Consider the following 15,956-nt stretch of genomic DNA (forward strand, 5'->3'; position numbering starts at 1 on the left):
AAAATGTGATCCACAATCAGGAGAAAAAAATGAATCAAGAGAAAGAGAGTCTGTCTGAGATAAATAAGTTGTAGAAGTTGCTGGCAGGCAGTTAAAGCTCTCAGATGTGGTCTCCAGTAGACTGGATTTTCGGTAAAGGGAAAGATTATCTGCGAAATTTCATTCAATAAAGATAAATAAATAAATAAATAAATAAATAAATAAATAAATAAAACACAACTCCACTAGATCTCACATGATCTAAGCTGGAAGGCCTCTCTACACGCTGAATAGAGGTAACTCATCAGGTCCTCCTAATTGGCTGTGTTCAGATTTCCATAAGTTTCCCTTATGGAAAACATAAGGGAATGTGTTCGATTTTTATATATTTCAACAGCGTTGCCAGCCTTATGCTACCCAAGTGCATCTGGGGAACTTAATGTGTAAACAATCGGGGACGCTGGAGGTGAAGGACTGAAGACTGGTGGTTCCCTGGTTCAAGTCCCTTTTCTTAAGCAGACCCTGAGGTCCTAATGATTTGAGCTTCCCCTCTGAGCTGACACTCGAGCAGGTCTCGCTCGTTAATGAAGCCGGGTGGGTCTCAGATGCAAAGCCTGCCCAGTCTTGGAGGGCTGTGGTCGGCCTAAGAACTCTCAGGGCGGCACCCCGGGAAAGCTACCCTACAGGTCTCTTTCCCGCGCCCTCCCAGTTTGGGAGGAGCCTGCGGTAGGGTGTGGTGGGAGGGGTCAACGCGAGCAAGGGGCGGGGCGGGACCTCGGCGCCGTGGGTGGGGGGCGGGGCTTGACGCGCCTCCGCCCCCGCCGCGGCCACTGTTCACAGCCCGGGTGCTGATCCGGTCCGAGGCCGCCTAGCCGCCTCAGAGTGCGCCCAGGGTCCCGGTCCCGAGGCGCGGGCCCTCCCGGAAGCCTCCAGAAAGGACAAGGAGCGGCGCCCGGCCCGGCTGGCTATGCCTCTCGTTGCTGCGGTTCCCGCCGACGACCGCGCGCCCGCGGCCTCAGGGGCGCAGCCGGGCCCCGGGGAGGCCGCGCTGTGAGGCGCCAGGGCCTAGCGGCCGCCGCGGTCGCGCCGGAGGGGCACGGGGCCCGCGCTCGCCCGCCGTCCTCGCGCTCTGCGGCCCCGCCCCGGCTCGCGGCCTCAGCCGCCGGCCGCCATGGCCTTCGCCGCCGGGGAGAGCGCGGGCTCGGGGCGCAGGCGGCCGCCGCGGCACCGGGCGCTGCGCGGGCTGCTGCTGCTCTGCCTGTGGCTGCCGAGCGGCGGCGCGGCCGGGCCGCCCTCCGCGCCGCTGTCCGAACTGCACGCGCAGCTGTCGGGAGTGGAGCAACTGCTGGAGGAGTTCCGGCGGCAGCTGCAGCAGGAGCGGCCGCAGGAGGAGCTGGAGCTGGAGCTGCGCGCGGGCGGCGGTCCCCAGGAGGGCTGCCCGGGCCCGGGCGGCGGCGGCTACAGCGCCATGCCGGACGCCATCATCCGCACCAAGGACTCCCTCGCGGCCGGCGCCAGCTTCCTGACCGCGCCGGCGGCCGTGCGGGACTGGCGGCAGTGCGTGGCGGCCTGCTGCTCGGAGCCGCGCTGCTCCGTGGCGGTGGTGGAGCTGCCCCGGCGGCCCGCGCCCCCCGCCGCCGCGCTCGGCTGCTACCTCTTCAACTGCACCGCCCGCGGCCGCAGCGTTTGCAAGTTCGCGCTGCACCGCGGCTACAGCAGCTACAGCCTCAGCCGCGCCCTGCAGGGCGCGCAGGAAGACCCGGACGCCTCGCCTCCCAAGGGTGAGCACTCCGCGGGAGGCGGCTGGGTCAGACCTCTTGGGTGCGGCCGCCCTCGCGCCAGTTGGGTGGCTGCGTCCGGGAGACCCGCTTAGGCAGTACAGCCAAGTGAGAAATGGAACAGATTCGTTCCAAGTTATTTTAGTTCGCGGGCATTCAGAGGAGTGGCTGTGATTTGTCTTATGGATGGTTTCTGAGAAACCTTAGTAGATTGGGCAGAAGAGGGCACCGTGGGCTGCTTCTGGAATTTTTCTAGGCTCGGGGAGGGAGGCTGACCTGAGAGGAGTCACAGAAATTCGATTTAAAGGAGAAAAGCTCGAAGGGGGGGGGGGGAGTTTATTTTAGGCCCAGAGGTTTTTTGTAAGTCATGGTTTGTGTCAAGAAATTACAAAAGCAAAATCTAATTAGATGCCAGCTTGCTCATAGCACACCCGTTTCTTAGCTCGGTTCTCACGACTCATGATTCCGTGTGTAGTGATTTTCATCAGACAAAAATGGGAAGGGGAAACTTGGTGTCAGGTATTTTTGAAGTGGACCCAACTGATTCCCATGAACTACAGATCCCTTTTGTAAAGAGGGAAAGGAAGGGATTTGATTTTAGTTGACAATAAGAAAGTTTAAGGCATGTCCCTTTTTAAAAAGAGCTAATAATGATGCTTTTCATTCTATAGTTTTACTTCCTGCACATGTTCTGAATGAGAGTCAAGGCATATACAGAAGGCACAAGAAAAATTGTAGCCGTTGGAGATTAAGGCCGTTGAGGGAATAAAACCTTGATTGGGCCCACGTGTGGTTCACTGTGTGTTTGATTCCACTCTGTTGCTCTTTGATTTATAATAACATAAGAATGATATCATAGCAAGATTGGGCGGGGGGGGGGGGGGTAGCCTCAGCTGCTTTGGAAATCTGGAATCTCCCAAGACCTGAAGGTCCAAAGACAAGGGTCTGGGAAACCATATCCACAATGGCCCACCTCCCTACCCACCTGCACCTCAGAGAAAGCTCAGAACCCGTGTTGGGATAGCAGACATCAAAGGTCACCCTGTGACTGCTCAGCCTTGAGGCAGACATTGGGAAGAACACCAAAGTGTTCTCCCTGAAGTGGAGGCAGGAAGCACTTTCACTTGGACCCCCACCACCATCACTGAGCCTGCCCCATGGTGTTATACATCCTTCCTCTTGACTCAAACACAGACCAAAAAATCCCAGCAGCAAAGAAACAAAATCCCTTTCCCTTGTTCTCAATGCACATCTGGAAAAAAACCAACATTGCCACAGGAAGCTTTCTTATAAGCCGGGGAATAACAGAAGGAAAACAAGGAATATGCTTGTGGAAATTTAAAAAAAAAAAAAAAAAAGTTAGGTTTACTAAGTAGAAGTTTCTGAGTTTGGGAATTCAATTATATAGATGGTCAGGGGTGAATACAGGTGACTGCAGGGTTTGGTCCTCATTCTGGAAAACACTGACATGCTCACACTTCATATCCCCAGCGACATGGAAACTAGAAACGTGTGCGTAGCTCAGGCCCCAAGGCACCCTCATTCTCTGCAGCTAGGGCAAAGGTTACCTACCCACATGCCCTGTGTTTGCCCTGCCCAGATGCTTAACCGTTTGAAGTTCTTTATGCTTCCGAAACTTCTAAGTTTTTCCTTCTTGAATTGTCTCTTTTTTTCGGACTTTTAAAAAAAGTTTATTTTGAGAGAGAGCATGCGTGAGTGTGGGAGGGGCAGAGACAAAGGGAGAGAGAGAATCCCAAGCAGGCTCCATACTGTCAGCTCAGAGCCCGATGTGGGGTTTGATCTTACCACCTGTGAGATTATGACCTGGGCCGAAATCAAGAGTCAGCTGCTTAACCGACCGAACCGCCCAGGCATCCCTTTTTCTGACTTTTGTGAGCATACAGAGTTGGAAGCCAAAGGAGCATGAAAATGGTTTAGAAAAGCTCTTACAGAGAATTTGTTCGGAGGCCATGTGAGGTGAGTCAAAACATCATGAAATGGTGAGGGGGTGGTTGGGATGGGATGGCACAAATTTATAGCAGAGTCCATCAGCTGTGTTTGTTGCTGATTGAGTTTGGTATTAGGCATTATTATAAGGTCCTTAGACACAGGAACTCATTCTCCTCACAACAGCCAAAGATCTGGGTTCTGTTATAATCTCTAGTGTACTGGAAGGCTTGGGGAGAGAAAGTAACTTGCCCAAAGTCTCGATGCTTGTGAATGTGGAGCTGCGTCATGCAAGTGTCACGCAGGAAATATGTGGCAGAGACCATTAAAATAGTCATTCGTTCTTCTGGAATAGTTTTTGTAGGAAAGTGATCCATGCGAAAGAAAAAGGAGCAAAAATATTTATTGTGGTATTATTTATAATGGTGAAAAAAATTGATAACAAAGTAGATGTCTAATATGAGAGGTTAAAAATCAAAATGGATGGGGCACGTAGATGGCTCAGTCAGTTAAGCATCTGACTTCAGCTCAGGTCATGATCTCACTGTTTCCGAGTTTGAGCCCTGCATCGGGCTCTGTGCTGACAGCTCGGAGCCTGGAGCCTGCTTTGGATTCTGCGTCTCCCTCTCTTTCTCTGCCCCTCCCCCACTCGTGCTCTCTCTCTCTCTCTCTCTCTCTTTTCCTCTCTCTCTCTGTCTCTCAAAAATAAATAAACATTAAAAATATTTTTAAAAAATCAAAATGGCAACTGTGAAGTTTATATAGTAACATGGGCAATAATAGAATATATGAGTAAATATTAATAAATAGAACCTGTTAATAAGTTAGGTTAATTCAGGATGTAAATTTACATTTCCTGTAACTGGAATACACTTTGGGTACCCCCACAGTATACTTAGAAAGATCTGGGCAGACATCAGAACTGACAGATTTATCATTTGTATCATCTTAGGCAACTTAGCCTCTAAAATCATTTCTTGAGTCTGATGCAGCTGATAATACCTACCTCAGAGACTCATGAGAGTTGAGTGACATTATGGCTTACGAGCACTTAGCACTTATGCCACCCAATAAATGGCACCTCTTATTATCATCAGCTCGTATAGAGAAAGACTATAACAGTCCACACTAAAAATGATGATAATCAGATTGGGGTTATGAATAATTCTTTCCTGAAGTGTTACAATTAAGAACACACAATGAAAAAAGAAACCACAAAAACCAATCAACCAACCTCATGGATTTTGACACATAGTATCTAAGCCCCTTCCCTTAGTCTGGCGTGACTTCTGTATCCTGACTTCAAGAGTCCTTTGTAATTCCTCAACCTCCGCTATATCACTCGTGCCCACACAGTACAGATCCAGATTCCAGAACCTCCTCCTCGTCCTTAAGGCTCTGTTTACAGCAGTGTGTTGTAAATCAGATTAGTTAACGGAACAGTAATATTATTCTTACCTGTATAAAATGCCACCTTGATAGGCTTCATCAAAATTGGTACGAGTCTTATTTCGCCTCTGTAGATCTTACCAAGTGTGTCTGGTTTTCGAAAGAAATCAATGCTTCCAGAGTACTTAGCATTGCTTTATTATATTTTGATGATGAAAAATGCAGATTTACCTTTGTCATGTTCTTTATCAGCAAGTCAAATATTTTTTAAAAATTTTTAATGTTTTTATGTATTTTTGAGAGAGAGACAGAGCACGAGTTGAGCAGTGGCAGAGGGAGAGAGGGAGACACAGAATCTGAAGCAGGCTCCAGGCTCTGAGCTGTCAGCACACAGCCTGACGCAGGGCTTGAACTCGTGAACCACGAGATCATGACCTGAGCTGAAGTCAGACGCTTAACCAACTGAGCCACCCAGGCGACCCATCAAGTCAAATATTTTTTTAAATGATAGCACACTCCTTTCCTCTTCTTATTGTCACTTGTTTATTTTTAAGGCCTGTTTCTGGGTAGATAAGCTCTGGCTTATTTTGAAATGCATTATGCAGTGTAACTTTCCTGGACTTGAACTGATGAAGAAATGTATCTCTTATTTCAGTTACAATAGCGATCAATGTAGAGGGTATGAGGATTTCATTGTGCTTATAAATGGTACCTTAAAGCTTACCTAAAGAAAAGTGAACAACTAAAACAATGATTTTTTTTTTCTTCCAGGAGGGGTAGAATTAATTAGTTTTGTAATATGTGGGGTATTTTAGAACTTACCTGATTTTTCCATCTTAAGTCTTTGTGGTTACATCTTTGAGGGCTTAAAAATATATTAAAGCATTCATTGTTTATATCCTATAGGTTTAGTTTGTTTACTTGTAAACAATACTTTAAAAATAAATTTTCATGCTAATTATAAGGTATTATTGCAAATTATAAGATGCTTTCCATATTTATAAAGTGATAAACTACTGTGTGGAAAGCAATGGAAACTTCCAGAACAAAAAGAAATATCTGTGTAACACTGTGTAAAATGGCCTATTAGTAATGAAATTGTCACCTCTCTCCTTATCTGGGAGAAGCAGAATAAAGACATAAGACACTGGGTCTTTGCTCAGAGGTGGAAGAAGGCAGAACGAATTTCTTCTTAGGCAAAGGTTGATTGTGTGGCTTATTTAAACCTAAGTTATTAGTCCTCATTCTTTTAAATGACTATAAAAATGGGACTCTTCTCAATAGACAAATGTAACCATTGGAAATAGCAAATGTGCTTATGCCCTGTAAACATGCTCATAAAAAAAAGTTATCTCTTTTTGAGATGAACAGCAGCGTTCTTATTCAGAATAGCCACAGCTCTGAGAGCTGCCCTCTCCTTACAGAAATTCTGTTTCTGGGTATTGGGAGGATCAGTAGAGTAGAAGATAGGACTGGACGAGCAGGTCTCTGAACATCTGAAAAGTCATGATAACTTGTTGAAGGGTTTTTCTTAAGCATGGAAATGACCCAGTCAGATTAGAATTTCAGAAAAGTCATTTTAGCTGCAGCGTGTCAAGAGTGACTACCTGTTATTGCCTAGTGAGAAACCAGTAGGATTGCTGCTAGCCCCAGACCTCAGGCCCTGCGACATCTGAATTGGCTCTTAGACATTTGCTTAGGAAGCAACTGGGCTTTGGAGGAAGAGAGCAGTGCCTCAGCAACATCATTCAGCAGAAGTTAAGGAGGAACAAATCCAGGCCAGCATTTGGACAGAGCTTTGGCACTGGAGTAGGGAGGAAGTAGCAGATATCAAAAAGGATATATTATAAGAACCTATAGACTTTTTACCAGCAGTGTTACTAAGTTTCTTTAAAATATATCAGGGTGAATGAGTGGCTCAGTTGGTTAAGCGTCCTACCTTTGATTTTGGCTCAGGTCATGATCTCACGGTCGTGGGATCCACCTACATTGGCTCTGCACTGGGTGTGGGGTCTGCTTAGGATTCTCTCTCCCTCTTCCCCTCTCCCCCACTCACACAGGCATGCTCGCTCTCTCTCTCTCTCTCTCTCTCTCAAAAAAAAAAAAAGAATATATATGTATATTTATATATGTACATTTGAGTAAGTTTACTAATAAGCTTAAATCAATAAAATATTCATAACTCTGCACTTAGAAATGTTTTCTGTATGCAGCTTCTCCAATCAGTCACAACTGAAGCAGCTACCAGTTATAGATTAGTAGTTAGTGAACGTAGTTAGCCTTAAATTATTTAGTACTATGCCAGATCAAAGGTAAGCATATTTGTTTTGCTATTATACAGAAACTCAGTGTGCCAGCTTCTGTTATAAAAACTAGTTGTTAGAAACCGAATGTTTTCTATTTTCCTAGATGAAAAATTGTTTTCCAGAGAATTGCTAAGTTAAGCTTTATTTTGTGTGAATCTAAGAACTTGCCTTAACTTTCCAAATTTAATATTAGCTTTAAAAAATTTTTTTTAATGTTTATTTATTTTTGAGAGAGAGAGAGAACAAGCAGGGGAGGAGCAGAGAGAGAGGGAGACAGAATCTGAAGCAGACTTCAGGTTCTAAGCTGTCAGCAGAGAGCCTGATGCAGGGCTCAAACCCACAAACCATGAGATTATGACCTGAGCCAAATTCGGACACTTAACTGACTGAGCCACCCAGGCGCCCCAATTTATTTCCTATATATAGAATACTTTATACCTATTTTAAAAACTTGAGGATGAGGAAAAAAAATCTATATCAGAGGTGGATGTTTTTCAGATATGTTTCAAAAGTCCTTTTTTTAAAAAATTCATTTAATTGAACCTTGAACTTAAATTATTTATGATTTAAATGAAACTTTGACTCTAGGGAGTAAAACTGCTACTCCAGATTGGATGGCCTACTACTTTGTCTTGTACCCACAATTTTGTCCTAACTACTGCTAATAGCTGATTCTCCACACCTTCTCTTCGGCATGTGTTAGAGCTAAATTCCATATTCTTAATAAATTGCTATTGTTTATTATATAAAGAGAATACACGAAAATCAATAAGAAAATAGCTTTCAGTTGCTATACATTCTCATACTAGTTGCTTGCTAGACTACATCTATTCTAGCAAACAAGATACTGCTTTAAATAAATTGTAAAAAAAATAGGCAGTCATCTCCTGTGAATTATTTATTTTCTTTCACAGAAAAGGATGAGCCTCCACTCAGCAAGGCTGGACAGGATGTGGTTTTGCACCTGCCTACAGATGGAGTGGTTTTGGATGGCCGTGAGAGCACAGACGACCATGCCATAGTCCAGTATGAGTGGACAATGTTGCTGGGTGACCCATCAGTGGACATGAAGGTAATTCATGATGTCATTGTAATGACACCAAATATTTCCATGAGGTGATCTCTCATAATGTTCTTCCACTCCCGTTTCCAAATTATGAGTAAGCTAGCAGAAGAGCTATAAGATGGAGAAAGCATAAAAGTGGTTGTTGAGGGGCACCTGGGTAACTCAGTCGGTTGAGCGTCTGACTTCGGCTCAGGTCACGATCTCACAGTTTGTGAGTTCGAGCCTCATGTCAGGCTTTGTGCTGACAGCTCAGAGCCTGGAGCCTGTTTTGGATTGAGTGTCTCCCTCTCTCTCTGCTCTTCCCAGGCTTATGCTCTGTCTCTCTCTCTCTCTCAAAAATAAATAAAAACGTTTTTAAAAAATTTTTTTAAAAAGTAATTGTTGAAAAAGTTGGTTTATTAATATGAACTTACCTTCTACTGAGTAAACAGTGATCCTGATAATTTGTTTTGAAACTTATTCTCATTCTCATTCTTTTTCCTCTTTTCTTCTTTTCTTTCTTTCTTTCTTTCTTTCTTTCTTTCTTTCTTTCTTTCTTTCTTTCTTCCTTTTTGAGAGTGAGAGGTGGGGCATGAGCAGAGGAGAGGGGCAGAGAGAGAGAGAGAGAGAGAGAGAGAGAGAGAATCTTAAGCAGGCCCCATGCTTAGTGTGGAGCCTGACACAGTGCTCGATCCCATGACCCTGGGATTATGACCTGAGCTGAAATCAAGAGTCAGATGCTCAACTGAATGAGCCACCCCGGCTCCCCGAAGCTTTCTCTTTTTTTGCTAATTTTTGGCAAAACATTTGAAGGGAAAAGACTCATGCTTTGTTTTAATGACTCAGGTTACTTTTTCCTTTTTTTATTTTTTATTTCTTTACATTTTCAACATTTTTTTTTTTTTTTTACATTTTTTATTTCTTCTTTCCTTAGTTCAAAGTTCAGGCAGAAAATTTGAAAAATATAAAACAATATAAAGAGGAAAATAAAAATAGAATACATGAATTCTTCACATGATCCAGAAAGCAGCTATCTCATCTAGCAACGAGGCCTGCTTGAGATAACTGAGTTTGTAAGTGAGGTGAAGAGTGACCTCAGACATTCGGTTAGATTTATTCCTAGGTATTTTATGCTTCTTGGTGCAATTGTGAATGGGATCAGAGTGACCTCAGACATTCGGGTTTGGGCACACGCAGCACTGGTTTTCCCCCAGACTTATTGGGCTGAGCAGGAATTGCTACAGATGGGAGTGAGTCACTGGCTCAGTGACGGTCTAAACACAAGAGTCTTTCTGTTGTGTTGTGTTTTGTTTTGTTTTGCCTTGTTTGAGCTGTGGATAACATTAGTCTAAGAAGAACAACATAATGACTGGATATTGTGAAATGATCACAACAGTAATTCTAGTTAACATCTCATGGTAACACATTTGTTTTTTGTGATCAGGTCACGATCTCACAGTTCGTGGGTTTGAGCCCCATATCAGGCTCTGTGCTAACAGCTCAGAGCCTGGAGCCTGCTTTGGATTCTGTGTCTCCCTCTCTATGCCCCTCCCGCACTCGTGTTCTGTCTCTGTGTCTCTCAAAAATAAGTAAACATTAAAAAAAAATTTACTCTCAGCGACTTTCCTTTTTTTAAAAGAATTTTTTTAAGTTTATTTATTTATTTTGATAGAGTCAGAGACACAGTGAGTGGCAGAGGGGTAGAGAGAGAGGGAGGGAGAGAATCCCAAGCAGGCTGTGCACTGTAGCACAGAGCCTGAGGTGAGGCTTCAACTCATGAAACTGTGAGATCATAACTCGAGTCGAAATCAAGAGTTGGATGCTTAACTGACTGAGCCACCCAGGCGCCCCTACTCTCAGCGACTTTCAAATATACAGTACCGTATTATTAACTATAGCCACCATGTTGTAATTACCTCCTATGACTTATTCATTTCATCACTTTACTCATTTTGCCCAACCTTCACACCTTGCCTCTTACAACTACCCATCTATTCTCTGTATATATAAACTCAGTTTTTTCTTTTAATTTTTCTTTAAGTTTATTCATTTATTTTGAGTGGGAGAGAGCAAGAGCACAAGTAGGGGAGGGGCAGAGAGAATGAGAAACAGAATCCCGGGCAGGTTCTGTGCTGTCAGTGCACAGCCCCATGCGGGGCTCGAACTCAGGAACTGCAAGATCATGACCTGAGCCAAGATCAAGAGTAGGATGTTTAACTGACTGCACCACCAAGGTGCCCCAAACTCATTTTTTTTATGTTTATTTTATTTCTTTATATATACATATTTTTTTTTGAGAGAGAGAGAATGCGACGGAGAGGCAGAGAGAGAGGGAGACAGAGGATCTGAAGCAGGCTTAGCTCTGACAGCAGTGAGCTGGGTGTGGGGCTCGAACTCACTAACCACAGGATCGTGCATGACCTGATCCGAATTTGGATGCTGAACCGACTAAGCTACCCAGGTGTCCTGGAGTTCAGTTTTTTGTTTAGATTCTACGTATAAGTGAGGTCATAAGGTATTTGTCTTTCTCTGACTTATTTCACTCAGAATAATAACTTCCAGGTCTATCCATGTTGTCACAAATGGCAAAATTCTTTTTTATGGCAGAATATTTGTATACCACTGTTTTTTTATCCATTCATCCGTCAGTGGACGTTTAGGTTATTTCTTTATCTTGGCTATTGTAAATAATGCTGCAGTGAACATGGGGGGCGCATATGTCTTTTCAAGTTAGTGTTCTTGCTTCCTTCAAATTAATACCCAGAAATGGAATTGCTGGGTCCATAAAAGGCATCCTGAGTTGTGAGACTAGTTGCTTTTTATTAACTCTTTCAAGACCCTTCCTAGATAGCAATATTTCCTGGCTTAGTCAAATAAACTTTGTCCAAACCACTTTAGTTAGAGGAGGCACAAAAAATCAATACTGGTTTGCTAGAGCTGCCGTAACAAAATACCACAGCCTGGGTGGCTTAACCAACAGAAATTTCGCCCAGTCCTGGAGGCTAGAAGTCCGAGATCAGAGTGTCAGCAGGGCTGGCTTCTTCGAAGGCCTCTCTCCTTGACCTGCAGGTAGCTGTCAACTGCTTCCTCTGTCTTCCAGGGTCTTCCCTCTGTGGGGAAGCGCTGATTTTATTCTGTTGGAACAAAACCAAAAACGATAATCAGCTAGCTAGTCCTTCAAGACTGATTTAAGTCCATTATTTAGTCAACAATTATATAGTCTTAGACTTGCCCGGACCCTTGGTCAGCATCTTACCCAGCTTCCCACCCATAGAGGAGCCCCCTCCATCACATCCCTTCCAGTGGTCATCCACTCTCTGCCTGATTTTTCCCGAGCTGAAAGCTTACTAGTTCACATCATGTCCTGTGACATCTTCCATCAGCTCTAGTTATTAGGGAAGTGGGATGTGCCTCCTCTTACATCTGTGCCCTGGTGCTGGATCTTCTCTTTGGAAAAGCACTGAACGCATCTTCTTTTTATTCTGTGTATCAGCCACTTACAATTTTGAAAAAAATGAACGTCGACCACTTGGAATGCTCTTCTCAGAATTCAACACTCTCAGTCTTTCAGATTGTTCCTCATAAGTTGATTTTTCAGATTTCACATTTACCATTCAGCATCTTCTGGATTTTCTCAAGACTGTTCCATGCCCTTCTTCAAATCTGACACCCCTATGAATTCCATATGTAAACTGTGGTTCTTCCTGACACAGACTATCACCTCCTGTGATTCAGGCATTGTCTCTACTTGTATTGATGAAGCTTAATTTATATAAGCTGTTTTAGTGGCTGCTTCACACAATAGATTCATGTTGAGTTTTCCATTAGCAGGATTACCTAAAACCTGCTTCATCTTTCCGCATGAACTGCTGTCCTGATAGCCTCCCCATCCCGTGTTTGTGTAATTGATTTACTGAACCTGAGTACAGGACCTTATGTTTATCCTTTTACATCCGAGTCTTTTGGTTTTCATCTACAACAGAAATAATTTTGAACTTTAAGTGTCATCCAGCATATTTATTATCCTCCAATGCATTGTGTCAGCTGCAAAATTAATATCTTTATTGCTTTGATCAGAAAAGGTACATGGACAAGCCATTGATTATACCACTAGAGAGCTCCCTTGAGATGGACACTGACTGTTAATTGGCACTTCTGGGACATATCTGTTCCAGCAGCTATAAATCTTCCTCCATTATCATCTAGCTTTGTGTATTTGCTATTAAAAGCTTTATTCTGTAAGCAATGAATTGCATAGATGAGTGCTGAATAAAAATACTGCTGATGATTCAGTATTAATTTACTGAAGATATTTATGAAGAAGTAACAAAATTAGGCATTCCTTATGGGCTTTTAGGGCTGACTGCTCTGCCATCAAGAGGAAAATGTGGACCAATTCCCCAGCCAAGTGTATAATGTATTGGCAGATGGATCTAAAGTTATAAAACCATAACCCAAGTGACAAAGTTTACAAGAAAAGAGCTATTTGCTACCAAACTGACTATCTTATAATGGTGTACATTGATGAATGCTCTCAAAAGTAAATTCTTACCCTACTATGACTTCATCATAATAAAGGTGCCATTAATTGAGCCCCCCACTCAGTGCCAGGCAGTGTAGACCTATCTGTAATCCTCAGAATAACCTCACAAGAAGGCACATCCCCACCTTGTGGGTTAAAATTGTAATAAAATATGGTGAAAGACTGAAATGGCAAGAGATGACTTAGCGCCTTTCAGTGGAGTGATGGGGGCTGCGGAGCAGATCCTTCAGGGTCGCCATTGGTACATTGTAGAAAACAGAGGGTGGGGCTCTCAGGTCATGACCTCACAGTTTGTGAGATCGACCCCCGCTGACAGTGCAGACCCTCCCTGGGATATTCTCTCTCTCTCTCTCTCTCTCTCTCTCTCTCTCTCTCTCTCTCTCTCTCTCTCCCTCCCCCCCCTCCCAACCTCTCAAACATCTCTCTCTCTCTCCCCCCCCTCCCTCCCTCCCTCCCAACCTCTCAAACATTAAAGAAAGAAAAGAGGTGGGAATGCAAATTATTCTTGTCCATTGAAATGCAAATAAATTTTTCATATAGTAGAGATAAAATTGATCTCTGCCCTGTGGAAAAGTGGATTTCAAGCATGACATTTTAACACCCGAAGGTATTAATCTGTTAATACATTCATTTTGGTGACTAATAGTTACTAACAGCAAACTTGTTTCAGCTTTGCATCTCCTGGCAACTTCACTTAAGCATTCATGACTCCTTGTATCTTCCTATTCTTCAGATTCGCCTTTGAATCTGTGGGATGCTTTATTGGTTTTCTCTTTAATTAGAGAGAGCTAAATAAAATCTTTGATGCAGGTTCATATTAGATTTGTGTGAGATCTTAACACATATTCATACCCGAGAATAAGATACACAGGTATTTTCAAGCCATTGTGGAATTATACTTTGCTTACAATGCACCCAAGTGAGAGGTTTTTAAAAGTCTCTGATTTCAGAGTGATTCATTTCCTTCCAAAATTAAATATGTACATAAGAACAACAACAGTGAAGATTTGTGTGAGAGTCATAGTTTAAACATTTTGAGAATTTTCCTTTAACAGTAATTAACATACTTCAGGGGCCATCCCACGGATCCCTTTCACTCGGGCAGCCTGATTTTACACCCCACAATTTCTTTTCTTAAGTTTATTTTATCTATTAGTCTCTACACAGGTGTGGGGCCCAAACTCACGACCCCGAGATCAAGAGTCAGTGCTCTTCCGACTGAGCCAGCCAGGCACCCCTACACCCCAAAACTTCTGACAGAAAAATTGGGACTCTCAAGTCAAATTCTTTTTTCTGAGAATGGGATCCAGCTGACTGGAATGTTAATGCAATCCTCCTTCAAGCTGCAAAATGGGGCTCACTTGTAAGGTTGTTGAGAATGGGGGCAGAGCAATTATAGGCTAGCATAGTAAAACAATTAAGTTAAAACCCAATGTGGGATACACTTGTTCTTATGCCCCTTGACCATTCTCACCCCTCTAGGGCCCTCACTGGCTAGGCTTTCCACTGGGTGCCTCTTCTGGACTCCTCCTCTCTCCTTCCGTCTTCCCTGTTCTCCATCTGCACAGGCTCCTTAACTCCTTCTCTCATTAGAGAGAAGCTTTGAGTAAAGGCCTGGGGGGGGGGGGGGGTAGAAGTGTCAGCCCTCCCTTTGTCTTGAAATGCCTTAACACTAGGTTGTAGGACTATCTTTTCACGTCCAAAAGACTCATTCAGGTATTCACAAAACAACAAAAACCAACTAAGTCCTTATTGTAAGAGAGGAATTATTTCTGCCAACTTAATAATAAAAAAACTTAGTCTAAGTATTTTTAGTACTTAGCATGTGTATTCAGTGCTATACTAAGCAGTTTACTTTGACTAAACATATGGGAAAGCTTATGTTCCTGGCTTGGTTTCTTCATTTATGAAAAAAGAATAGGAAAGATGATTGGTCAGAACGAAGAGTCTACCCGCTGGACTTTAAAGTTACATGTTTTGGGGCGCCTGGGTGGCGCAGTCGGTTAAGCGTCCGACTTCAGCCAGGTCACGATCTCGCGGTCTGTGAGTTCGAGCCCCGCGTCAGGCTCTGGGCTGATGGCTCGGAGCCTGGAGCCTGTTTCCGATTCTGTGTCTCCCTCTCTCTCTGCCCCTCACCCGTTCATGCTCTGTCTCTCTCTGTCCCAAAAATAAATAAAAAACGTTGAAAAAAAAAATTTAAAGTTACATGTTTTGGGGTGCCTGGGTGGCTCAGTCGGTTGAGTGTCTGACTTCGGCTCAGGTCATGATCTCGCGGTCCATGGGTTCAAGCCCCGCGTCGGGCTTTGTGCTGACAGCTCAGAGCCTGGAGCCTGTTTCAGATTCTGTGTCTCCCTCTCTCTCTGACCCTCCACCGTTCATGCTGTCTCTCTGTCTCAAAAATAAATAAACGTTAAAAAAAATTAATAAAATAAAATAAAGTTACATGTTTTCTGCCCTTGAACAGGATATTCTATATCTGCTTAACTGAATATTAATCTATAATACAAAATGCAAATACAAAAGGACGCATTTTCTTAAATGCAAAAGGACACATTTTTTTAGGCAGCCCATTAGATGACACTGAGTTCACGATTATTCAATGTAATACATTTTTTTTCAACATAAGACATTTAAATCTGAAGTCAAAAGTAAAATATGACATTTAGGAACAGGATACAGAGTACAAGGATGTTCAAATGATTTTAGAATAACTAAATGATCTTAGAATATCACATGTAACGGAAGTTTACTAAAGAATGGATATGGTTTGGGGACTTCTGGGTGGCTCAGTCAGTTGAGCATCCAACTCTTGATTTCTGCTCAAGTCATGATCTCACAGTTTGTGGGATTGAGCCCCATGTCAGGCTCTGTGCTGACAGCACAGTGCCTGCTTGGGGTCCTCTCTCTCCCTCTCTTTGTGTCCCTCCCCTGCTTGCACACATACTCTCTCAAAATAAATGAATAAACTT

General features: G+C 43.5%; 1 protein-coding gene across 1 annotated transcript in view; it reads left to right on the top strand.

Moving 5' to 3' along the window:
- Window positions 1-1,150: 1,150 nt before the first annotated feature.
- The window catches only part of LRP11 (LDL receptor related protein 11), a 51,691-nt gene continuing 36,885 nt past the window's right edge, over window positions 1,151-15,956 (top strand). The window contains exons 1-2 of the mRNA XM_047102988.1: window positions 1,151-1,760; window positions 8,314-8,471. Coding sequence (XP_046958944.1) covers window positions 1,151-1,760; window positions 8,314-8,471 — 768 coding nt within the window. The remainder of the gene's footprint in view (window positions 1,761-8,313; window positions 8,472-15,956) is intronic.

The sequence above is a fragment of the Lynx rufus genome, unplaced genomic scaffold, assembly GCF_022079265.1.
Source record: "Lynx rufus isolate CCGP_SWC_20201006 ecotype Redwood Valley unplaced genomic scaffold, mLynRuf1.p SCAF_6, whole genome shotgun sequence".
In the NCBI taxonomy this organism is placed as follows: domain Eukaryota; kingdom Metazoa; phylum Chordata; class Mammalia; order Carnivora; family Felidae; genus Lynx; species Lynx rufus.